Raw genomic sequence first — 26,893 nt, 5'->3', positions numbered from 1 at the left:
AACTGGTTAGAAAGCCAATATTGAGAGACCTCTTATGAAAAAAAGCATTGCAAGGGTGAAATATTTGCACATACATTTAGGACAACACCCCAGAAAACCCCTTAGAAATAGAAAATCCATACTCTAAACCATGTAATAGCTTTAATATAGATTGGTGTCATAAAAACCTTTAATCTACAAAAACCTTATATCTACAATACATATGATACATTTGGATTGAAACAACACTATTTAATTTTTATTTATTTATTTATCTCCCCTACTCCCCACAGGAAAAGGATTTTAGTTTCAGGGCAAGTAAAAGCTTGGGAGATCACTATATTCACTTTGAATGATGGTAACAGCCTGGAAATCTTTTCTGTCTTTTAGGTTGTTCGGGCCTTAAATGATACACAAAAAGGAACTTTAACTACTCTGTATGTCTTCTTTCAGGGGTTTAAAATAGGAAGTTATATTCAAATCCATCAACTACATGTGTCTATAACAACATGCACTATGTTAGTGGAATTCTATGCAAATTCATTCACTTAAATTTATTTCAGCAGTGCCAATGCCTCGACACGGAGCACACATTTTCATTATTAGCCCTTATGTGAACTAATCACAGGAGAAACTCTGCATTGGGTAATTGGAGACAATAAGTATGAGGAAAATAAGGTCTTTGCAATCTGGCAATACTGCAAGTAAATGTCTTCTCCCTGCTATAAGAAAACACTAATAATATTTTCAGCTTGGGAGCATGAGTAAAACACCTATTCATATTTATCTATCATCCTCTGCATACGAACGAGTTTCAATAACATCACAGAAAGGCTCAAAAAAGGTAACTTAGAGGCAATCAATCTTTGCAATAACAGCATACTAATACATTTTAACATCTATACAAAGTGAATACAATTAATAAAGAAAAAAAAAAAAAACAGATCTGTGAATACAAAAAAAAAAAAAACAGCACAGATGTGAATTTATATGCTCATTATTAACTGTAAACCTGTACAGTTTCATAGAACTTTTATTGGCCATGAAAAAATACTCTGAAAAATTGTAAGAACCTTGCTTTTCCTAGAAGTATTAAGGTTTAAATAAAGACCAGCTTAATTTTATTTTGTGTTTTATAGCTCTGATTCTTTCTTTTCTGGCATTTTTCCAAACTGTCAGCAGACAATCCAAATCTGATAATAAGCACTGCTTTAAAAGTGCCTCTAAATTTACATTTAAATTAATTCTTTAAAAATAAAATAAAAAAAAATGTTTGCAGAAGCATTCAACTAGAAACAATTTGTTTAGTTTGGGCTAAGCCTCAAGTAAATATTTTTTTTAATCTGTGTTGTCTGTCTGTGCATGATTTATCTACTATACTGTTTTCAAATAACCACTTGTGTTTGCAGATAGTTATTTGTGGATCTGTGCAGTTTGCTTAATACCAAGTGGGAGGGAATCACAATTGCTCCTGGTTTTCCATTCAAAGGTTTCAATTGATTTCATAGTCTCCCAACTGGAAATACATTCCATTTACTTCAGTGCAAATCCTATTTAAGATCCACACTAACCCTTCCATTGTTTGACAGACTTCCTAAATGGTTTTGTGTCTTGTAGGTAACCCTAAACCAGACCTTCATAACAGCTGAGTTCCCTTTGTTTTTGTTTAAATCTACCCATTTTCAGCAAGTTCACCAAATTACGTGCAAAAGAGATGATGGCTTTCACATTTCATGTTCTATTCTATAACAAGCACTATGGCAGTCCTTATTTTAGAGTGTTATAATCAAAGCAAGCAGCAGAAAAAGGAGATTTAAAAAACCCCACTGAATTCTGATCTAAAAAAAATGAAACAATTTTAAAAAAAAGTATCAGTTTTAGGTGAGGTTGCTATTGAGTCATCATATTGAAGTCATTGTATTGACATGAGGAAGACAAAGTGAGATTTTGAAATGAGTGACCAAAAGAAGAAATTCAAGATTATGTTCAAATGTCTTAAATCATTGAAAACAGATAATGGTGGTTTATGCTAAGAGAAAGCATGGAGAGCAAAGAAAGGTAAAAGGCATAAGAACAGAAGACCTCTTGGTTGGTAATATTTCCCCTTTCCTCTGGAAAAGAAGTAAAAATTCAGGGGAAGTTCTAAAAAGCAAGAAAAGCCTTTCTACAGGCATGGAAACATTTGGGAGACAGCATCTCAATGAGAAAAGACTGATGGATCAATGGAAAGGCAAACTATGGACAACTTCAGGTGCAAAGGATAGAACCTAAGAGTTACCTATAAATCCTAATTTTTGATACTAGGTGGGAGCATAAACCATATTGAAGGTCATCTAAGATGGAACAAGATGAAGGAATGTAGAGGCATGAAAGTTAAAAGTCATTATGCTGGAGTTAGAAGTAAATATAAAAGTTTAGGCAGCAGTTGGAGACATAACTGATGGTCTGCAAAGGTAAAGGATACCAGAGAAATTCCTTAACCACCTATGTTAGTTCACTGTGTTTAGACATTCCACCAGCATAAAATAACAACTATGAGAAGGTAACAGAGAAAAAATTTAACACCAAATTAGCTCATTTCTACTGACAGTCAAATGACTTGTACTGCCCCATTTTAGTGTCACTCATTAATATACTGAAATAAATCATTCCTAAAAAAGCTTTTTCTTCTGTCCTACACATGTAGATGGATAATGTGGAAATATGTTGAAGGATGACTTGAATACACCAGAATCCATCCCCTTAGCAGCACAAATCATTTTGGAGTTCAGCTTGCCAACACCTGTTGGTAGAAAAATCACTGAAATCGCATTCATCTTCCATTTTGTAAGACTTGCCTTAGAAATCCAGATTTAAGAGCATTGTGAAATCCATATTTAAGAGTCTGGAAGGGTTTACTTACAGTACTGACATCTGTCTCCTGTATACTCAGACAAGCAGCTGCACAAGGGCTGATTCCCAGCCGTGACGCTGCAGGTTCCTCCGTTTTGGCAAACCCGGTCGCAGACTGTCTGGTTACAGCTGGGGCCTGTAAAGCCTAGAGCACAGTTGCAGGTGGGCCTCCCTGTTCAAACCAAAGAAAACTACTTTATAATAAAAAGAAATAAGCAGCAAAATAATAAACAGCACGTTCAAGGTGGATACATCCATCATAAAGGCAGCAAGTTTTTATGGACAAGCCCCAAGCACTCTTCTCTAGGTGCCAATAAAACATGTTGCTGCAAACAGTGCTTGAATTTAGAGATTTTTAAAAAGCAACTCAGCACTGTAAGGTACGGACAACTTCTTTCTGTGCAGTTTACACTTGTGCCTGTATGGTCACTGACTCTTTGCTTGAGAATTATTTTTAAAACTGGTCTTAAAAAGGAATTTAAGCCATGACTAAACTCCTCAAATTACCCTGCCAGGCTGGGGTCCTCTATTTGCTGCTGATAAATGCATCATCAACAGTGATGCCTCTTCAAAATATACATCATTATTCTCAAATCTACAAGCCTTGACGTATAATTAGACAAATATACAAATAATTAGCAACATGTTAATAGCTAACTTTACATAATGATTTTAACTAATCTGTGCCTGCTCTGTTAACCTATCGTTCTCACGTAACAAATACTATAGCATAAAAATCTCTGTCTTGCACAAGACCAAAGATGCCTGTAAGGTCACAGTTCAATGTCCAAAAAGCAGAGAATACATAAAGATCAATGTTTTCACATTGCTAGTCCTTTATAGCTTCTTTTTAAAGGGTTTTAAAATAGCATTTAAACCCCAGTGTATTTTCCCCCTATGCTTCTAGCCTCTTGTAATTTCCCATTATTTTTTTTTCCTTATCTAAATCTCACGTCTAAAGGATTTATAGCTTTGTTACAAATCTGCTGCTTTATTAAACTCATCCACTCTTCCCTGACTTTCTCCTTAAGGCTTATCTTTAAAACAAACTTCGAGATCCCAGTAGTATTTTTTCATGTCCTGACTTTGCTTTTCTATCTCGTTTGCAATCTTTTCTTTAAGTAAATGACCTGATGTGTCCAGCTGGCCATCTCCCTTCTCACTTCCTAATAATCTATTCATATTCTTATTTAAATTCTACAAAACACTTTTTTCCCTTCACCCTCCTTCCCTTTGCTTTCATTTAGTCTTTAGGATTTTCTTAAACTTAGGAAAAACAGATGGAGTTCAACACTTTTGTACTTTCTGGCTTCCAAGATGGGTAAGGAAAGAGATGAAGATTAATCAGGACCTGAGGACATCTGAAATAAAGGGGCAGACAGAAGCATCCTCATTTGAATCCTAAGGAACCCCACAGATATCCACAACTACTTTCATATTTGCATCCTGATGTTTTTTTCCCCAGCTGCATCTAAAACTGAAATGAAGATCTACAGACTTCAGTTGGCTGCCTTACTAAAGTAATGTAGATTAAACCCCACAATTATAATTTTCTTCTGGTCTTCCTTTATTTTAATACTATGTAATACTTGATGGAGAATTTTTCAATGAAAATTAGTGCCTTCATTTTTTCCACTCTTTGATTCATGCAGAATGATGTACTTATTCTCTTCATGTAATTTCTTTTCCTATATCTTCTATTTTAAGCTATGCTAATTTAAAGTGTTTTGCAAATCATCCTAAAGGCCAAGAGATCAGTTAGTCTCTCCTTCTAATGAGTACAGCAGAAAAAAAATCCATTGACTTAAAAATAGCTCCAACTAGTTTAATATGCATCAGCCTGGTTATTCATATATGTCCCCTGTGATCTAACCATTAAATCAAAGATGTTGAACTCAGATGTTAGCACAGACTCTTTTTGTTTTTCCTCATGTATACACTTGTATTTCAATTTCTCCCCCTGTGGCAGGGGGGTTTCACATAATCCTGTGTCTGAATCAGTGTTCCAACAAAAAAGTTAAAATAAAATTGTGACAGAACATAGATCTAGAGGTCTGAAATCAGTTTGTATTATTAATATGTCTCTTTTTTTAAAAAAAAAAAAAAATGATGATATTTTCCTAGTTTGTAGAAAAGATAATTCTATTCTTTGCTCCTGGAGTCTTATAAATATGCCAAACTACTGACAGTTATATGAAAATTTAATTCAAGAATAGTCTAAACCCCATTTTGCCACTCAATTTAACATGATTTTTCATAATGCTAATACTTCATAGCCTATTTATACACACTGTTGGCATCTAAAATAATACTAATGATGACATTTTAACCTGCCATATACTCATAAACTATTTCATATATAAAATGGTTCCAAGAAAAACTTCAATACAATTGCAGTATTAAACAATGCCAAACAATGCCATAAGGTTTTGTATCACAGAATCAGAATATTGATTTATGTTTGCACAGGAAAGAATTACATCAACCAAGATGTGACATATCCCAACTAAGAAACACTGCATGGGCAGCATTTACACTGCTCAGGAAGTATCAGGATTAAATTGTCTCTTAATTCCTGGGTTTTGCCACCACAGAAACATTCACAACACATTACAGTATTAGAAAAATACTAATAAGGAAAGTGGTTTATCAAATGTTAAACTGTTTCAAACTCAGCTAACCACTGTGGGGTTTATGCAAAAAATGAGGAAAAATAATTTTCTGAAATGAAACAAAATTTTTTTCAGCTCTCCCTTCTTCAGTGCAATCCTCACCTGGATTTATTGTATGAGAACAGTGTCTTGTTCTCCTCTGCCTACTGCAAATTAGTATCCTAAGTTCCACCTATCCTCTCATATGATCTCTCCCAGTTTCTTCCATAGCACCCCAAGAAAATTTCCCTGTTTCAGTTCCCTATGTTGAAAAAGGCTGTTTGCCAAAGTGGGAGGGGGGATAAGGTGGCAGAACATTCTCAGCATCTCACATGTGAATGTTCAGACTTAAAAACTACAGTAACATCTAGAGAGCAAGAAGCACATTTTTTTTTTTTACCAGAATTTTTCCCATCCCAGTGATGTACAATGACAGTGATTTCACCTCACTATTTACTGTCTCTGATGTCATGTTGTTGAGAAGAGTTATCAGCTGTCTCTGGGAATCACAATAATTCACTTCTGTGTGGCAAAGCAAATGAGTTCTTCACTGGTGCTATTTTCAGTATGCACCATTGTGTCCCAAATTCTGCCTGTTTCACTTATAAAATAACATCTAATTTAAATATAATTAATGTATGTATTGAGAATTGCATTTATATATAATAACATCTACATACAATTTGTTTTGGAAAATATTTCATCAGTTTTAGAGAAAAGACATTTTTTTAACTGATTTTCACAAGTAAATGTGGTTATAGATACTCTTCACACTTTAAGTACAGTACAAGTACGTGTTTATCTAATTTTGTGAAACAGTTTGATCTTGTTAACACATTCAAGACACTTAGTAAACTGTTGCTCAGAGATTTTATAAGGAGAAATGAAGTCCATTTTTTATGGTAACATTTATTTTTTCCCAAATTGTCAGTCATTTGGCTTACTGGAAAGTGTTCATTATTATACTGAACTTTTAATTACACATCTCAGATGTGTACTTTTAATTAACTGATGACATTTTCTTTGTTCAATTATTGTAGTTCAATACAACTGTCATAAACTTATAAATTTTAATTAAAGCTCCCCCAATCTCCAGCTATATACTGTTCACATAGGAATTTGCCAAAAGGCTTAGCAGTAAGTAAACCAATAGTGAGTAATCCCAGAATTGCCAGTGGGATTTGTTTAACAAATTAACATTTGTGTGCTGATAATGAGGTTCTACAACTTACCACAGCCAGCAAAGATTTAGCACAATCATCTTATAAAAAATGAGTAACACTTTGCAATTTCCTTAATTGGTTATCACATTACTATTGGGTATCAGGGGGTGAAAGAGAAGGGGATTTACACATTCACTAAAACACATGTTCACTAGAAGAGAACTTTATATGCTGCACTATTTTATTTATTTCAGGACACCATGAAAGCTTGATTTTTAGGATATTTCTGCCTTGTTTTTTGAGGAAATTAGGACAATAAGGAAATTCCCTGACTCTTAGGAAATTCTCCCAGCAGCAGGGACCATGAAGGGGAGGCATTCCATAGGTTTTCCAAAGGGCATCCATGTAAAGTAACTCATTCTCAGTTGGATAACATACCAGGATCAATAACTGCAATCAGAGCTGAAATTATCACAGGGTTGGTTTTGGGTTTTTTTGGTTTTTTTTTGTTTGTTTGTTTGGTTGGTTTTGTGGATAGGATTTGGATTAGGACTTGCACACACAGGCCTTGTGCAACTTCCACAGGAAAAAAGCTCCCGTATTTTGAAAACAAAAATAAATTTTTAAAATAAAAAAAAAAAATTAGGAAAATAAGTGCATCTTGATTGCATCAGTTTAACAGTACAGTTCCATGAGCCAACTGTATAACGGATCACAAATATAAATGCTGTTTTTGAGGAACTGGTTGAAAGCATTGTAGTATAGGAGCTGGTATGCAGAGATAGCAACAGCAGAGCAGAAAAAATTAGGATGATGATGAGCTAACTTTATTTTAAAATGACAATTTTATACTTTCCAAAAATGTGAAATTTTCTACCAAACAAAACCCCAAACAAAAATCAAACCTCTCAAAAGTGTGCCTGGTAGGATGTAATATTATAAATTTAGGAACAATATAATGCTTAAGCTCTACTATCCTTAAGGAAACACCAAGCAAAACCTAGTAACGTGCAAAAACAAAGTAACATGTACACTGATTACATTCATCTGAACCCTAAAAAGCAGAGAAGGCTGTCACATGGAGTGAATGAATGATGCTGTATTTTGGATTTCACACCCTCAATCCAAGCTGTGAATGGTGTCTGCAGCCCCTGCAGCTAAATGTGCACTCACTGATGCAGTGCCTGAATGAGGTGCTTTGCTCAGTGATAGATTTGAATGGGAAAAGGAAATATTTGTTGCTAAAACACTTAAAGAATTGAGTTTGGCTGATTTAATTAGTTTTCAATACCTTTGGAGCATCCAGTTGAGCTTCCTTCTCTAAGGTACATAATGGCTTTAATGTATCCTGGAGCAGATTATACCAGGATAAGAGGACAGCCCAATGACAAGCTAGTTTGTTACAGAAACATGTGATTTATGACCTGATATAGATGAGAAATAGTCTGATAAGAAACAAGAGGGTTTTTTTTCTTAATAGAATATTTACAGGGTGCAGGGGTTAGGCATAGGAGGAAGATGAGGTGTGGATCAATTTGAAAATTTTATCTGGAATACTGAATGGAGTCTCTTTGATTTAGAAAGATACATCATCTTCTTATCCATCTCTCCAGCACATGAAAGGCATGGCACAGGCTTTAAGGGTTGGCTACCATCATGATCTGGAAATGGCAAACAGGTAATCTGGTTAACCTGGAATGAAAGTTTGATTAAACTGGGAGAGGGGACACAGCCCAGTAGAAAAATATTCCTCTTGATATGCCCAGGAAGAGTCATCAGAACCAGCTCTTTGATGGCCTCAGCTCAACAAAGGTCTGGCACACTTTGGCTGCATGTGGCACAGTAAACTCCAGTTGCAGTTAAGGTCAGAATTGCCAAAAATCAGGCAACGGAAAAATGAGATGTGGATTGTGATGATATCCATGCTGGCTCTCTTGATTGATTTTTTGTGCAGGCACGTTATCCTCTTCGAGACCACACACAGAACTAAGCCTCATGTCTGCATCTCCAGGTCCCCTGGAGCAGCTGGAGAGAGGATTAACAATTTAGCAGAAGTATATTGTAGAATCTGCTCGTACCTCCTTAACTCACTGGTGACCAAAACTACTGCACTCATTATTTCAGCAAGGATGAGAGATTTCAGAGGCTGGATTTATCAAGGACGAAAATAATAAATAAAGGCAGGCAATAGCAGAGCTGTGTGAGCACAGCAAGTCTTAGCTGCCTGGTAAAGAAAACAAGAGCTGCTGGAGGTTGAGTAAGCCCTATAGCTACTGCCAAAACAAAGGATTAAATAAAACCCTGGGTCTCTGAAGACAAGGTCTGAGAGCTGAGTTATTAATTTTATGGAGACTTTTAACCACACAAAAGTATCAGTGAAATGCTAGACGTGTAAAGATGTGGGAATAAACATCAGGAAGATGTTCAAGAAGTTCTGGACATCATTTCAGCCACCCATGATTTGCTTTCATTCACCTGCATGTTCTCACTAAACCTGTATGAATCTCACTACGCTGATAAAAATCTCTGCTTATTGTTTGTGTCAGTACTTCCATCAGCTGTTAGAAACAATTTTGAGCATGATTCATCATCTGCAAGTTAATGTTATTTTCTAATATTCATTCATTATTAGGGACAGTAACGATGAACAACATAATTAACCCTCAAATACTCAGAACCCCAAAATCCTCTGGTTGGCACACAACAGATTACAAACCAGATTTACATTTACTTACGTTTTTGCCACTGTATTTGTTCAAATTAGAAGAGGCTCCAAAAAAGCCAGTAAGTGAAGGTAAATTAGCTAAATTTAACTAGAGATAAGAAAAAATAGGCCTAAGCCTTCTCTGTCACAAAGATACATGATTTTGCATTACAGGGAGCTCTCTCTGGTTGTGCTGAACACACACAAACTCCTGTTGTAGTCAGGTTCCTGTCCTTTCCTTAGAGAGATGAGGGTGTAGGTTATTTCATCACAGAAGAAAATGATTCAGAGCAGCCTCAGCAGCTTCCTGGCTTCCAAGCCAAGCCACCAAACTCCTCCAGTTCTTCTACTTGGAATCAAACACTTAAATATCCCTTGGAGTATAAAATAGAATTCAACTTCTCCTTTACCACAAAATTACTAAATTTCAGACTACTTCTTATCACACTTTCCCTCTCTAGTCCAAAGACTAATTGCTTTCTACAAGCTACAACAGCCTATGTTAGGGACAAAAATCAACTCCCAAACACCCATGTTTTGACAGGATAATCTCCCTGAAAATAAGAGATGTGATTTCTAATACCTTCAGGAAAAGACAGGGTCAGAATTCTGATCAACCAATCTTCCTGAGAAGCACAGGAGTAAAATGCCTACATTATGAATTGCAGCAAGACAGAGGTAAAAGCTTCAGTGCACACAACTCTATAATTCAAGAAAATACCTCTGTGTATACACAGAAAAATTGAGAAGGAAAATTGAGGTAGAGTAAGTTGTGTGGGATTGTTCCAGCTGTAGGTTGACTGAACCTTGTGCTTTCCAGTGCCATTTCTACACCCCAGCATGGATGTCTTCATCCTGAATGCTAACTTCCATGCTCCCTTTTCTGGGATGCAGTTGAATTCTGCTGAAACATTGGAATTATTTTACTGAATGGAAAGAATTATTGGTTATAAAGTGTGTGTATGATTCATTGCACATTGATTAAGGGCAGACAAAGCAGGTAAGTTATAAACCATGACACACAAACCTCACAAATGAGGAACAAATGGAAACACGAAGGAAAAAAGAAATAGAAATTAAGGTAAGGATAACAGCTGCTCAGAAATATTTACCGAGGAGAGAGGCTCCACAGGTTCCTCCATTCTGGCAGTAGTTGTAGCAGTGGTTTGTTTCACACCTTTCCCCAGAGTAACTTGGCCAGCAGTGACACCGGGGATCCCCCTTCTCATTTATAATGCACTTGCCTCCGTTTTCACAGCTTAATTTACAGGTGTCATCTGCAGCAAGAGCACACACAGAGTTTTTTCAACAATCCCATTTCATGTCCCAGGCAAAACAGAACCTTTTTGATCTTAAACAGAGCCATAGACCTCTACTAACAGGGGAAAAAATATCACTGTTCAAAATGGAGAAAGTTAAACTATGACTTCTAGAAAAAAAAAAAAAGAAGAAAAAAAAAAAAAAAAAGAAAAAAAGGAAAAAAGGAAAAAGGAAAAAAGAAAAAAAGAAAGGAAAAGAAAAAAAAAGATACTTTGGGACTGTAAGCCCTCAGTGAGAGCTGCAGAGCTGATGGGGGCTGTGCTGGGTTGCCCAGCAGGGCTGTAAGCTTGCCCTGTACTCAGCCAGGGGGCTGGGTATGGCCATGAAGCTTCATCCAAACGTTGAGGAGGTCCAAAGGAAAGTTCACCTATTTAGAATATGAGGGTTCTTGCTTGAAACTCTCATTCCTTGTTATTTAAAGAATGGAAAAATAAATGGGGATCTCATAAAAATTCCCAATCGTTTTGTGGTGACCTCAACCTTTCCCCTTTTGATTTTTTTCCACTCCCTCTATTAACTAACACCCTTCTTAAGAAAACCTTATCCAAGATATTTAAAAGGAAATCATTCAGCCTTTGAATCCTCCTCACAAAATTAATGCTTGCATGCTAACTTGTTAATTCTAGACTGTATTTTCTGATTTATTCTTGTCTGCACAAGCTGTAAAACCACTGAGAAGAAATACTGGAGCCACTGAGTGCTTATGGCAGCAGTGGCACCATTGTGGTGGTGAGGTACCTGGTGACACAAATTCTCATTAGGTCAGACTCAATCTTCCTATAAAGATGTTTTGCAATTAGAGTTGCGCTTGCCTAGGAAACACTTTGAACAAGATATAAAGCACTCAGTTATATCCACAATGCTCTAACATCCAAATAATTGCAATCCTTAAGTAACAGACAAGGACCTTTCCAGCCCAAAAGATGTTTTCAGAAGTAAGACTCTTCATTTCCCACACAGCCAGACAAGTCCTGTGAAGCCAGGCAGCATTTGAACATCCCTGCCTTGAAACAAGAGGGATACCAGAACACTGAGAACTCTTCAATAATATATCCACCAGCTGCAGATGTTTGGCTGAATTAATCTGCTTTAGTTAAATAAATAATGGAAAGGAGTCAATGTTACCATGTGTCCTATTGAAGTAGATATATCAAATTTTTTTTTTTTTTTTTAAATGTTTGAAGGAACACATTGAAATGCAAGTGCAGCATTCAGGAATGCTGGATATCCTCTTGCTGAATAGTTAGTGGGTTCTGCAAAATCCAGTAATGGAACCGTGCTTATCCAAAAGCCAAGTGTTGTGTTTTTTTTCCCGTGGTGCAGACACATAACCTGGGAACAATCCTATTGAAACAAAACTTCTGGGAACTGATCATCTTCCAGGAATTGCACCTCTCTCAAATGACACTGAACCCAGAAGTTACTGTAGGAAAGTGACCAGCACATCATCGTTGCAGGTGTTTTACAATAAAAATATGAAACACTGTATGTGTTTAATTTTTTGGCATCCACCCTGCATACATACATCTGCTGTAACAAAGCTACTTTGTGTTTGGGAGTTTGAGGATGCCTAAGTGTTTTATTTATTTGGGGAGTTCATTAAGTCCTTTGATGTTCCATGAAACCTTCTTCAGTTACTCATTACAGAAATTCTTTAAATGGATAATGTAGCATATCTTACTGGGTAGAAAGTCTATTTTTGTTTTGCTTATCTTATCTGTTTTACTTATCATTAGTCATAAGTTTATAGAGCAGAACTTGGTAAAAATGGAATAAATAACACCGAAGTACAGACAAGTGCTTATTTTTATGAACCTTTCTGAAAGCACATTAAAAACATGTTATATTTCTTTTCTGCAGAATTACAACACATTTTTCTAAGAAAAAAGGAAATTAGGACAGAGTATGAATTAAAGAGAAAAAATAAAGAGTACCAAAAGGCATATTTAGATCTACAGAACATGACCTACAGACTTAAAAGTTACCCTAAACACACAAAAAAATACCTGCCTTTATATTTTCAAGAAAGTATAATGAGCCAAAAAGTGCCCACAGTAGCAATTTTCTAATCCAACTGGCTCACAAAGACTGGGAGACTCATTTCTTATAGCTTTAAAATGCAATTATGCTATAACTTCATGTGATGGTCAACTGAGAAGGTTCCTGAAAAAATTTGTAACAAAGATTGCAATACATTATATCAGGATCATTAAAATTCATTAATGATTTTGTTCTCTCCAAAACATTTTAAATTCAAGAGTTTCAGGGTAAATCTAATATGAAATAGAGAAGAGGTACTACAACTGTTCTGGACTTTAAATAAGCTCAGACAGAGGATTGAAAGATACACTGGCTAAACAGGGGTTTTAATGCTGCTGCTTTGTTGTCAGAAGGTAAATACAAGAATCAAATTACTCTCACTGATTCCCATCAGCTGAGTACAAAAGGGGATCAGCTGCCTTTGTGTGGGAGACAGGAGCAGAACAGTCCAGAGGAGAAGATGGGGAAAAAAAAAAAAAAAGAATACTGGAGACAGACAGAGAAGAATTGTTATGAAAGTCTGAATACTCTTAATTTGAATTACTGAATAAAGACCTCTGAAAGAAGAGCTGGCAACAGCTCTTGTAAGTACCCAATGTTGGAAAAAAAGTTTTTTTTAAAAAAAAAATAATCAAAGAAGTTTCTATCTGGAGTCAATTCAATAATGGGCTGAGCTTGCTGGAACTGAGACTCAAAGACCTCCCACCTCCTCTTTTCACTTCTCAAAGGACAGAAGTGAGTAATTTCACTTGATGTAGTACCGTTGTCTACCTACTGCATCTACATGAAAGGAAAGAGTTACAGGTCACCTAATTCTATATATTCTCTCCTAGCCTGGTTGTTTAGTCTTGATATATCTTTAATAAGGAATCAAATAACTTAAGATTTGAAGGTTTTCTTATGTTTTTCTCACTGATGTGACAGTTTGACACAAACATTAATGGATTTGCAGCTTTATTTGCCCAATCTTTGATTCTCTCCTTTAACTGGGAGTTAAAAAGGAAAATATTACACAAAAGGAACACTGATACAGCATTAGACAAACATGCAAGATCCACTTCATACTCTTTTTAAAAAGCCAAAGTGATGCAAAAACCTATACTTGCTAGGGAGCTATGATACTGAGACCTATTTCTGTTTGTAATCTATGAGGCTACAAAACCAGCAATCTACTATAACATAAATAACATAAAAGAAAAAAATGTACAAAAAAGCCTATTCTGGACCTTACTTGGAATATAACTGTAACTAGAAAACTATGAAACACTTATTCAGCAAACCTTTAAAAGGGCATAATTCACACTGCAGTTGTGGGAAGATACTGAAAATTATTAATATATTAAAAATGCTTTCCTAGGCATTTTCTTTCTCTCCATAAAAATTTACAACCAGCAATGAAATAATTTAAAAGCCTCTTCAGATTTTTCCCTAATTATACCATGCCTTCCTGAGAACTTTACTGTGGCATAATCCTTTGCCCCACTAGTAAAACTGTAGCATTACTGAAAATATGGGTTGAGATTACTACCAGTCCTGAGTGAAAAAACAATATTCTTTTATCTGTCCTTTCTTCACCACCTAAGTGCTAACTATGGGTCATTTGAAACAATTTTTAGGTGGTGCCATATCAGCAGAAAATCTTGTCATTTTATTGCTGCATTTTCTGGCTCCTGATGACAAGCCAGAAGTAGCCAGGCAGCAAGTGTCCTTCTCAGATGAAAAAAAAAAAAAAAAAAAAAAGCTGATATTTGGAGGCAGAGGGAGGGTGGAAGCTCTCTGAAGACAAGGGGTGCTGAGACTGATTTGTCTGAAGAATTACAAACCCTGCAGAGTACACTCATCTTTTCTATTACATCGAGTTCAGTGACATCCCTACCACTGGAAATTGATGTAAACCAGCTGTAAACTACTTCAGAGTTGTATAACTACTATATAAATACACACTGATGGGTATTCCACCAAGGGGGTCCAGTAATAAAGCTTTCATTTGCTCTGCTTTTGCTAGAGATGGTGCAGTAAATACAAAAGTTGGTACTGTAAATGCCTGGCAGACAATGTGCTCCTCCATAAGCAAAAAATATGAATGGGTTTGTTTTGTAGGATGAGCTTTCTGATATTACTTACTCTCTAAATTATTCTTAAATTTCTTAGGACAGAAAGAAACATGCTGCTAAACCATGCAGCTTTATTAATACTTCATCATAAAAGACTAAGCTGCAATTGTATTCATGCAATATTTAAAGACCAGGCAGTATAAACAAGTGAGATTTTCTCCACAGAGAGATAACATTTCAGGTAAACTTATTTAATTGCTAAATTGAGCGTTTTACGTACCAAGGATCTCACCAAAATATGTATCACTTACACTTCTGAGCCTGCAATTAAACATTATAAAAAATTCCTAATACATTCTGACTTCTCATACACATAGGAAATCTTTGTGATTTCTGGAAACTCTGAAAATTCAAAATGGCTGAGAATTCATTCCAGCTGTCTGACCACTTTAAGTTTTGCCTCAGAGTGGGAATAGTTTTAGAATACTTACTAATTTTCTCATATGGAAAAGATGAAGATTTTTACTCCTAAAATATAGGAAGAACTTAGTGGCTCTTTTATGACAAAGTCTAGTTTCCTGTGCCTTTGTATTAGTCATTATTACATGGCACTGAACGATATAATCTTAGATAAAAATATTTCTTTTTTTTTTTTTTTTCTTCTCTCTCTTACCTGTTACTTCAGTGTCATTATGATATGCCAGGCTGCTCTTACTGACTTCTGGTAATTGCCACAGTCCAAGCAGAGGTTTTTCTTCATGGTCTCTAAGTTTTTTTTTAATCCTGAATGGCTAAATGTTTCATTTGGAATTGAAAATGCTTCAGAGCTTTTCAAAATTCTTTAGGTCAATATATATACCCATTCACATCTAAATACAATCTTGTTCAGCTGAAAATTAATTTTTTCATTTGATGAATATAAGCAGCTCTTCCGAACCAGGGATTTTGTTTCTTCATATTTATTTTCCATTTCAGATATGCAATAGTTATGTTAAAAAAGATGACAAAACTCTTGCCTAGCAGACAGCCCAACCTTTTGCAATGACAGAAACTGACCATGTGTTTATTATTTCACTGACCACTCTTTCCCAGGCAGTTTTCAATACCTACCTAAGAGGCTTTGATCAATGCATGTCCCATTCACCAAGGATTTTCCTTCTGGACAAGCACACGTTGCACCAGAAGGGTTGAGTAAACATATGAATTCACATGTCAGGTCCAAGCATGGATTAGGCACTGTTCAAGAAGAGACAATATTAAAAATACTATTTCTTTTTTATTATTATTATTTTTAATATAAAAATTTTGATACATTTCCAATTTCCAGGGCATAATATTCTGAAGTCGGTGAACCCACTCACTCAACTCAAGTGGCAGTGCAGGACTCACACCAGGATAGAATTTATTTAAGTAACAAAAAAAATCTATTGTTAAAAACCCTTATGGCTAGAGGTATTTGTATTCAGCTCCCTTGTAGTGTTTTTATACCTCATTTACAGTTTGGGTGCATATGGCAAACATTTGTCCAATGTCATTTCAAAGGAGAGAAAATGCATCAAAAAATCTAAATTAAACCTATATAGAGAAACATAACTAAATCTATTTTGAGTTTGTACAATCAGGCTCCCTTTTATATTTGTACAACTTGGTTACATTTTTTTATCCCTTGAGGTGAGGTTGCTCAAGATTGAGTTTAAAGTAATTATGCTTACTCACAGTCCATTTGTTTGTAGCGGTGGAAAACCAAGGCACTTTTTGCTTTCTCAACATCCACACTCAGGTATTCTACAAGGCTCCTGCCAAACTTGTGTACTCTGAATGCACCATTTTTGGGACCTGCTCCATATATGTAATCCTCAAAAATGTCAATTCTATGTGGATGCAGTAAACCTTAAATAAAAATGAAAAACAAGTACAAATACATCTATTTGTATCCAAATAATAAATAACTTAGATTTAGTAATAGCTTCAATTTTATTGCAATTACCACCTAGAGATTTGAGGCCACAAGAACTTCTCATCCCTTGTGATCCCTTTTTCCTACCACTATTCAACTTATTGTAAAAATGCTTCTACATTTTCCTTCCATTTATTCAGTTTCCATCCACTGTTTTTCCACTCCATCAATAATTGCCAATCAGTATTTTAGTTCAGACATTAATGAATCCAAATTCATTATTTTATGCTTGGTTAATTAGATGGGTCAAAGTTTTTGGTCTCAAGATTACATAAACCTGGTCCTGCACAATTTGGATTGTGGGAGATTTTTCCTATCATTTTCCAGAAGCTACCAGTGAATTCCAGATCCTGGGTTAAACCAGTAGCACCAGGTGTACCATCCTGATCCAACTGCACTACCAGCTGCCCACACAGAAATCCCCTCAAAAAAAAACTCCTTTCAAACCTTTATTTTCCTTTAATGCTTCCTTTCTACTCAAATTACACAAATGGTTACACATATTTTCAAACTGCTAAAAAGGCAACATGCAATTCCTACAAAAACAAAATGTGTTTAACCAGAATCTCTTCCCTTATGAAAGGAACTTTCCTCGTTCTCATTCTGTGAGCAGAAGTTTGTGATTACTTCCTGACCTGAAAGCCAAATCTATTATTTTCCCCAGGACTGATTCAGGTCACCTTTTTTATAAACTACACAATTCCTGGGCTATGCAGACAGCTCTAATTTCTAACTAGTCAAAATCCTTCTGTAGCTATGAAGGTCCAAGTGGTGCCCAGCATAAATATTAATCACCATGTTATTTGATAATATAAGTTAATTTTTAGAGCACTAACTGAGAGATTTGCACTTATCACTGAATCATTGTTCCCCTAAAGTAACTTTGTCAAACTATGTAAAAGCTAAAATTATTTTAAATTATCTTAAATAGCTCATATATAGATATTTACTTATTTATATGTATTTATTTATAAATATCTGAAGTATTACCTAAAAGAAGCAATGAAGATTATAACATCCCTACTTTTTGCTTACAAGGTTTATCTGGACAGTGAAGCTTCAGCCCAATAAAATAAAATAGAAAGAGTGTTAAAAAAAAGGTCCCCATACCTTGTTTAGTGCTCACAGACACAACTGAATCGGACCCATCAAAAAGAACACTGCCAATAACAGATAATTCAAAATCAGCCCAGAACAAACGCTGACTGAACTGATCAACTACGAGACCTACAAAGGAAATAAAGTTCATACAGGTATAGCAAACATGGAAAAAAAAAAAAAAAAAAGCATTTTAATGTAACACTACAATTTTGTACCATTTCTATTCCTCTGAACACTAAATATGGTGACAAGGAAAGAAAAGCATAACCGGAAACCAAGGAGATAAAATATAACACCTTCAGCTTAAACCTTAAGGCAACTGTGGTTTTTAAAATTTCTTTTACTTACTCTTCCAAGGTCAGTACCTTTTCAGACCCATTACCCTCAGCAGGTAGACTTATATACCAGGTGGGAATTAAATATAGAATGTAATCTGTAATTTGTTCTGCCAACAAAGAAATCTGTTACATCCATAGATTTCTAAGAGTATCAGAGTACTGTGACCATGTGTTAAAAGAACCATTCAGATCTCATAGAGCCTTCCTTGCACATCCTGCTTCCTCAAGAATATAATTGTGGGGGTTTTTTTGTTTTGTTTTGTTGTATCTAACACTTCACATGTAAAAATTATTACAGAACTAAAAATCCAATTATGGAATACTGACAAATGTATATATTCACATATATATATGAAAACTCAAGAGTGAGTGACTGGGGGGCACAAATGAGAACAAAAGACAGATAACATTTTGGCTACCCAGCCTCCAGGCAGTAACAGTGAAATCAAGCAGCCCACATTTCACAGAGGATGATTACATGATTAATATGCCATTTTAGGTCATGTCGAAAGCTTCAGCCTGCAAAAATATTTGAACCACAAAATAATATAATCCTGAGCTTTTGAAGTTGTAGTGTGTTTTTAATAAGAATGGGAAAAAGTCTTTTTCTTCCTATTTATGTAAGTAGGTAAGTCAGGAAAAAAATACATCAAAAGAAATTATACATAACAGCAAAAATTCTCTTCTTAAGGTCATAAATTTATCAGCTACAGAGATGAGAGGAAGTGGAAGAAGTCTGATTCATGGGCCTGTGAAATATTTGTACCTTTGCAATGCTGCTAAAAAAAAAAATCAAACAAACAACTCTTTAAAAGAAAGACTGGTATTTAGGCACATAGCTAACAAGGATCACTTCTGGTAAAAGATCACTTCAGGTGTCAACTCTGCCATACATGGTACGTGTAAGGGGGAATATTTTAGAAGCAGTCCCCAGTCTCCAGCTTTAAATTATTATTATTATTTTGCACTGTAGTAAGAATATTTAAATATAATAAATAGCTTTATCAATGTATCTTACACAGTATCAGAGACAACACAATGTGCTTTTTTTTTTTGTTTGCACACACAGCACTCCTGTGATAGTCATTTTAATGTAAATCTTGGAAAATCCACCCCAAATGCTCAACCTCTCATTCTCTCTTAGTTGAAAGAGGACAGGTATATTTTGAAATAAATTCAAGAGAAGCAGAACACAGATGTTCAGTAAAATCTTAAAATTCACCTGAACAACAGTAGTAAAGATTCATTTGAGAAGAAATTTTAAAGGCTTGGACTCTTTGCATTCCCTCCACAAAGATGTGAATCTCTGTGAAATATCTGACAAAAATTAAAAGACTCCATGCTTACTTCCTACCATGCAGCTAAGGAAAGGAAGCTCAGAAGGATGCCACAAAAGTGTTTCCAGGCAGTTGCTACAGAAAATGCAATACTGTGGTAAGGCATTTGGGAAATTCCCTCTTTGCAAAGCCTGCACATTTTTTTGGTAATTTTGCTAATTTTCTTAATTTTCATTTTATTCATCCTTGTAAACAAGACAGAGGTCTGGTTATATGTCCATACGAAACATTTCTCTATAAAATTTACCAAAGGAAAAAATATCTTGCATTTCTGCTTCTGGTCAGGAAAGAGTTAAATAATTACATTTTCAGATAAGGTTGATACCATTACTACCTACAAAATTCAATTACTTCACTGATCCCAAAGGGGGGAGGGAGTGTGTTTTAAATGTCCAAGGAAGTGATGATTAAATGTAATTTGCATATCAAATTTGTTCATTAAAATTTGTATAAGAAGTTCAGCAAAGAATATACAACAACTCTGATAGACATAAAATTCTGCTGCCTTTCTGTTGGAGTGATCAGAAGGTTCTTACTGAATTTACTACTGACTAAGTACTTTTTATTAGTACTAGTGTTGTGTTTCTTACCCAGGAAGCCTAAGCTTCCTCTCCTCAAAGCTTTCTTTATCACAGATGTAATCTCTTAAGGTACAATATTTCAGTCTCTTAAGGTACAATATTTCAGTCTATTCATGTCACCAAAAGTCTTTCCCTTAAGGGCTGGGTATAATTTGCATACACATCACCATAAGCCCACCTCAGCATGGGACTTAACAGGATGTTAAAATATTATTACTTGTTGCTGTGATAGTGGCAGCTTCTGAGACACTCAGCTATTCAGCTGGCATACTCCTGAAAGAAACCTGTGTTTCAACAGATAATGTGAGCCAAAGTTGGACAACCCTCTTTGCAATGCAATAATAACAAATTATCATTGTAAGCCCAGAGAAACATCAAATACTGCCTGAGAAAATGGGTCATGAACAAATCATTTGTGGTTTCAAGACAGGAGGCTGCTCTTTGAGAGAGACACACTTCATTCTGGATTTATCATTTCCTTTGTCATAAAAATTACTGTTATCCTGCCAATGGAGTCTTAATGGTAATGCACAAGATCTCAACATGTACTGTCAGGCTTCAAAATAGTTCTGTAAAATACTGAGATAATGAAGCTGTTGCTTCTTTGAATACTTAAACCTTGTTTCATACTATTTTGCAGTGTATTCAGGAAAGTAATTAGATTAAGCTGCAAGATTTCTTGTGCATTCATAAAAAAAATGTCTCTCCCCACTAACTGGTGTTCCCTTGATTGCTTTTGCTTGTTCACTGTTATAGAATAAATTATATTTCAACTGTTTATGTAGAGTCATTTGGTATCGCTTTGGGAAATGATGTTAAGGTTTATTACAAAATTTTTAGTCATATTAAGATGTATCATTTGAAAACAGAACTAAGAATTTTGATTAGTAACTGCATATGAATAACCAGAATGCATATTTTAAGGAGTTTTTTGTTGTTTGTTTTTTTCAGACTGAGAAAGTGGAATTCAGCCAACAAATCTACACCAAGTTAGCAAGTGCCACGTCCTTAGGAAAAATGGGTAAACTGTATACCTGTAGGTCTTTGTAAATTCTTTTGAACCAATATTCTTCTCAGACTGCCATCCATAGATGACTCCTCTATGTGAGAGCGATCCCCAATAACTGTCCAGTACATCATCCTAAAATATAAAACATAAAAAATGAGCCAGATGCCTATACAGAACCTCCAAACACTTCACTGTTATTCCATTCTAACCTCCCAGAAAGGGGCAAGATAACTAATCCTGATTTATACACAAGCAAATTGAGCAGGAAAGTTCAGTAAATGACTTGGGAAAGTTTAGACATGTGTAGATATCTATTTACTTCTCTTACTCAAGCTTGTATTTGTGTTTGAATTACCAAACCAGAGTAGTGCTGAAACATACATACCCCTTTTTAGGATTTACAGCAATTGCATATGGTTCTCCTGCCATGCTTGTAAGGAGCCTTGTACAGTTGGGTCCTTTTAATTGACCAACATTGATGGAGTATCTCAGACTTGTCCAGTGAGTTGTGTAGTAGCTGAACCAGTGCATTCTGGAATGATCAGTCCAATAAATATTTCCAGCAACCCAGTCAACAGCAATACCCCTAGGTCTTTTGAATTCTGGACACTAAAAGGAACACATGTTAAAATCAGATTGAGGCAAATGATCCTCCACAGAAGCTGCACCACCACAGATTTATATAACTTTACAGTTAAGTAACTTTTACCTCTAATATAGTGAAATATTAAAAAAAAATAAACTGCGTTGGAAAAACATAAATTCCGCCTAGAGGTGATAAGGTCCAGCTGCCAGTTTTATTCAATTCAGAAGAACAAGTCCAAGTTAAGGCTATCTAAATTATGAAACAGGCAGTTAGACATTTAGTTAGTATTTGAACTATTGATACTGAAGTAAATAAATGTGAAATGCTGTAATTAAAAAAAAAATAAAGGAACAGGAAGAATTAAGATTATACAATTGTTATACTCCATGCAGAACTAGGGCATAATGTCCCATCCCAAAGCCCTTGGTGAGAATGATGCTTGAGATATGGCTGCTCAGCAGTCTCCCAAGGATAAATAAAATGACTGCATTCAGGAACCTGCAGAAAATTACATCCGTGTTCTGACCAAGACTAGTATGCAGGTGTAAGGAAATTTTAAAATTATTTCTTTCACCCTGGAACACTGTTCCTGTGTTCCACCACTAAAACTGGAGTTAGTGCAGTGTTCACCTTCAGATGTAAAGGAAATCCTAACTTTGAATATATAAAGACATCAAGTTAAACTATGAGAAAAAAATGTCTATTTCTTGAAAATGCAGTAAGGGAATGCTACTAAACTACATAACAAAAAATCAGGAAAGTCCTAAAATAACTTGTTTTTCTCAGGTGTCATAGTTCCTTAATACCACAAGGCATTTGTAGACAATTTTCATCATAAAAGAAAGGTCACTTCATTCTCTAGGTAAAATAACAGGACTGGAAGGGTGAGTTTAGAGAGTTCATTGTTCACAAACCTTTAATTCTGCAAAAATGTCATAGAATGCATGTTCTAAAGATATACAGAACCCCCACTTTCTATTCAGATGAGTATTAAAGAAGCAAAATCAATCACTGCATTTTCATAACAGCTTTTCTTTACAAACAGGGTCAGAGTCTTTTTCTCACATTAGACAAAATAAGGTATCATAATTCTTTGTTATAAAATAATGATAGTGGCTAGCATATGCTTCCAGAAATACAACAAAAATAACCTTTTTTTTTTCCCCCAAGAAATGTAGCACTTGCATGCAACAATCTGTGGGGGTTTTCATTACCTTACCCAAGCAACATCCACATAAAACACAAAATACTAAAAAATGTGGCCTTTTACTGATAAACACCAGTGTATTTTAATAAAAATTCCTTTTAATTCTGGGTAACAGTCAGGCACTGTGTCAAGAAGCCTTTCATACCTGGACTTCTCCAGTTACCACTTCAGAGAGTGGCAGAGTTAATGGCAGTGAAATCAAATATTATTTTAAAAGAAGAGCAGCTATCACAGACAGCCCAGTCCCTTGCCTTTCTTCAGACTGGTCAAGAGACACTGTTTACAGTGATATTGCTTTTTTAGGAACCTGCTAAGCACATGATGTGAGTTACCATGCAGAGTGAGAGATGGTTCCCAAAAAGCAGGGAGCAGAAAGAGATGAGACAATGGGATGTCCCAAAAATATTCTGGAGCAAGGCTTGGTTGCTTCCTACCACTGACCCTTCCTCATTCTTCTCAGCTATAAAGAAGTGAAATTCCAGTAATGCTGGGCCATGTGTTAAAGATCAAATAAACAAGGAGATTACTGGAAGAAATGGAAAGCAGCCATCTGGTGTAGGAGATTTGGAAAAGAGAATAAAAGGCTGATGGGATGGCCATGTAATTCTCAGTTGTGTTCATTAAGGTTCAGCCTAGCTACTTCATCTTGCTGATATCTCATGCATCTTCCCATACTGCCTAGGAAAATTACATACTGTAAATGAGCTTTCACCTTGTAGCTTATTTGGATTATGTTAATTTTGAAGAATAATTTTACATACAGAATAAAGATGAAAATACAGGAATTAAATTACATCAATGGTTTCTAATTATTTTGCCTCACTAAAACTTATTAGAAAGACCTGAGGTTTCAAGCCTAATTGCCTTTTATAATGCAGCAGTCTCTGCACAGCTACTGACCATGTCAGCTTGACTTCTGATCAAACCTGCCTATTCATAAGACCTACTTAAAAGGTAAAGAATAATAAATAAAAAACCAAACCCAAACCAAAACAAACCAAGAGCTGAAGTTGAGTTTGACAAGAGAAAACATTACACATGCAGCAGGAATCCATTGCAAATCTTATTTCTATCGGAAGCCCAAGTGAAGAAATATTTTCTCTATTTATTTTACAGATGTTTCTGGTATGACATTGCTGCAGAATAAAGTAAACCAATGATTTCTTGCTACTTAAAAGATTTTCATTTAAAGTAACACATTATCTAATGATATATTATTATAACATTTAGACTTTTGCTCGCTGAAACAAAAAATTTTGTTCAACAGATTAACAGCCCAGCACTTGGTGCAATGCTGTTTGTCTTATATAAGATTATTTAAAAAACCCAAAGCAGATGATTTCAGAAAGAGAGGGTCTCCTAAGTACAGAAACTTTATCCATGCAGAGCTACAGCTTTAAGTCCAGGCAACAAATTAAGGCTATTGCCTTTAAACACTGTAAAAGCATTGTTATGATAAACACACCTAAAAAAGCAGCAGGAAACCTGTTGGAAGCACATTGCTTAAACCAGTGAACAGCTGAAAGGAGCAGTGCAGATGTTCCTTAAATATTCCTTGGGCCTGAATACCTGCTACCATCAGTAAGGACTCATAAGGGAGCTCTTCTGTAACAAGTGGCATCATGGTGTGCACCTAGACACCCCAAAGTATGGATCTGAGCAGGAACTGCTTAAGAAGCATCTCTCTTTGTCTTTGGAAAAAGCTTTTCCATAATTAACACAACATGAAGGAAAAACCACCTTGCTGTTTAGCTTAACAGAATAGGACAGGAGTGACAGAAAACACTTCTAAGGGTGACCTGGGAAATGTTAGTAAACCAAACCTTATATTTTATAGATTTCAGGCAACATTAGTAGTATCTGCAGCATCAGTTAAATACTAAATTACCTACTCAACTCAGATACTGTGCATTAAGTGAATGTTAAGAGAAATCAGTCTAGAAATTGTTTCCATGTACAGGGATGCACTGAATTTCTCTTGGCCCTGGGACAAACCTTGGGACTACATACACGGATGAATGGTGAGAGCTTGTTAAGCTCTCAGAAAAAAAGGGCTGGAACAAGTTGGCTGGATACATCAAAACCCTTATGTTTTTACTCTGATTATATGGTTATATTATTTTAATGTCCAGCGTTGTGTTCTCTTCCATGAAAAACAGCACTTGAGTTTAAGTTGCAAGTCAGTCTGTGTTGAATATTCACCTCTGGTGGTTAATACATCTCTCTCTAAGAGATTATGGCAGTAAAATTCTGCAGCAGTTATCACAGAGTTACTTATCCCATCTTAACTCTACTGGAATACAATCCTTTTCTGCATCTGTCAATAAAGTCTCAAGAGCTGATATTTACTATTTCTGTTAAGGCTTCTGTTTGTACCAAGTTTAAACCCCTTTTCACAGAGGAATAACAGAGATACTTAAAGCTGTTCTCTGAGGAAGGCTCTTGATATGCTAATTCCATGGACCAATTTCAGTTGAGATGGATTTTTGCAATAATGTAATTACCTGAAAAAGCAGGTGACTTTGTTGAAGTTTACTGTCATGATTTACATATCAAAGTCTAGATATGGAACTTATTTTATCTTTGAAAACTTACCCATTATCAAGCTGAGGTTAAAATAAAGGAATTCTCAAGCTTTTTAAACCCATATTTATGTGGCAATATTAAAGCAACACTATAAAACCAATTACCCTACTAATCAGTTATATAGAAGGACATAATATTTGAGCACTAATGAGATAATGCTTGGAAAACATTCTGAATACGTGAGCACAATGAAAAAAGTAACTGCTTCAGAAACATAAATGGAAAGTGTTGAGGGTACATTCACATACATTCAGTCTGTGCATTTTCCACATACAGATTTGTAAAAAGCTTTGTATTGCTCAGATAAAGCATCTTCAAGACACCTACCTGCACTGCAGATTTAGAGGAAAATGGTGTAGAATGGAAAACAATTTTTTTCAATAATTCTGAACTAAGAGGCAGTGACTAGAAAGTACTCTGGCATAATGGTGAAACATGGATATGAAAAGTATTTCATTACTTCAGAAAAATAATAGGAATTCTAAAACCATTTTATCTTTATCAGTTTAAACATGGACACGATGTCAAATCAACCATGAAAAGTTCAACACCTGAAATATGAACAAGTCTCAAGGAAGTTTCTGTCCAGTTTTATGGGACTGTAAAGAAAGTGTAGAAACCTGTAAGAAACTTTTAAAAATACCATAGTTGTGTTCTCTTGTGTCAGAGTCTCAAATAGAAAGGAATTAATTGACATGTATACCATTTGAATAAGATCATTCTCATAAAGGCATTTTAGTTTATTAAACCAGCATGTTATTATAGACAATCAGAACAAAAAAGTAAATCAAAATAAATTTGTATCATCTTCAACTTTGATCACTTACTATCAAGCCACTGCTACTTTGCCTTCTCTCTCTGTCATGAAGTTTTCTGTAGAAAATCCCTCCTGGATTAAACTGAGTACTCCAAACAATCATGTCCCCTTGAAAATATGCATCCATTCCAGTTATCCTTGAATTATGTTCAATATGTGATATTTGCTGATGAACATCACTGTAGTTGAATGGATATGCAAAACCCAGGATGTCAGTGTCATTAGCAACATAGAGAACTTGATCTTCAGAGCCTAGGGATTATTATAATGAAACAAAAATAAGGTAAATGTCAACTAATGCAAAAGCAGTGTTTTTCAGTCAAGTAGCTTTTTGGTGTTTATATGGTATAATTTCTCATTTTGAAATTGTCTTCTGAGTACAGAGGACAGCAAAACCACTCACACTCTGGGCAATATTTGCAGCTCTTCAAATTCTGAGAGCAAAATGTATAATTTTGATCCTCCAAGCACACACTGTGACACCCAAGACAGTATTTCAAGGAATAAGCAATATAAGAATTTGAATACCTTAAGCAGCCCTAAAAATTAGGGGATATTATACATTTAGCCT

General features: G+C 35.4%; 1 protein-coding gene across 1 annotated transcript in view; it reads right to left on the bottom strand.

Moving 5' to 3' along the window:
- Positions 1 to 26,893, bottom strand: part of LRP1B (LDL receptor related protein 1B) — a 631,173-nt gene that overhangs the window by 24,516 nt on the left and 579,764 nt on the right. Inside the window, exons 77-84 of the mRNA XM_071746448.1 lie at positions 26,333 to 26,574; positions 21,512 to 21,735; positions 21,152 to 21,258; positions 17,871 to 17,987; positions 16,520 to 16,693; positions 15,914 to 16,039; positions 10,502 to 10,666; positions 2,882 to 3,043 (exon numbers count right to left, since the gene is read on the bottom strand). Coding sequence (XP_071602549.1) covers positions 2,882 to 3,043; positions 10,502 to 10,666; positions 15,914 to 16,039; positions 16,520 to 16,693; positions 17,871 to 17,987; positions 21,152 to 21,258; positions 21,512 to 21,735; positions 26,333 to 26,574 — 1,317 coding nt within the window. The remainder of the gene's footprint in view (positions 1 to 2,881; positions 3,044 to 10,501; positions 10,667 to 15,913; positions 16,040 to 16,519; positions 16,694 to 17,870; positions 17,988 to 21,151; positions 21,259 to 21,511; positions 21,736 to 26,332; positions 26,575 to 26,893) is intronic.

This window comes from Heliangelus exortis, chromosome 6 (assembly GCF_036169615.1).
Source record: "Heliangelus exortis chromosome 6, bHelExo1.hap1, whole genome shotgun sequence".
NCBI lineage: Eukaryota > Metazoa > Chordata > Aves > Apodiformes > Trochilidae > Heliangelus > Heliangelus exortis.
The sequence above is the reverse complement of the archived record's forward strand: the minus strand, read 5'-3'. Positions and strand labels throughout refer to the sequence as shown.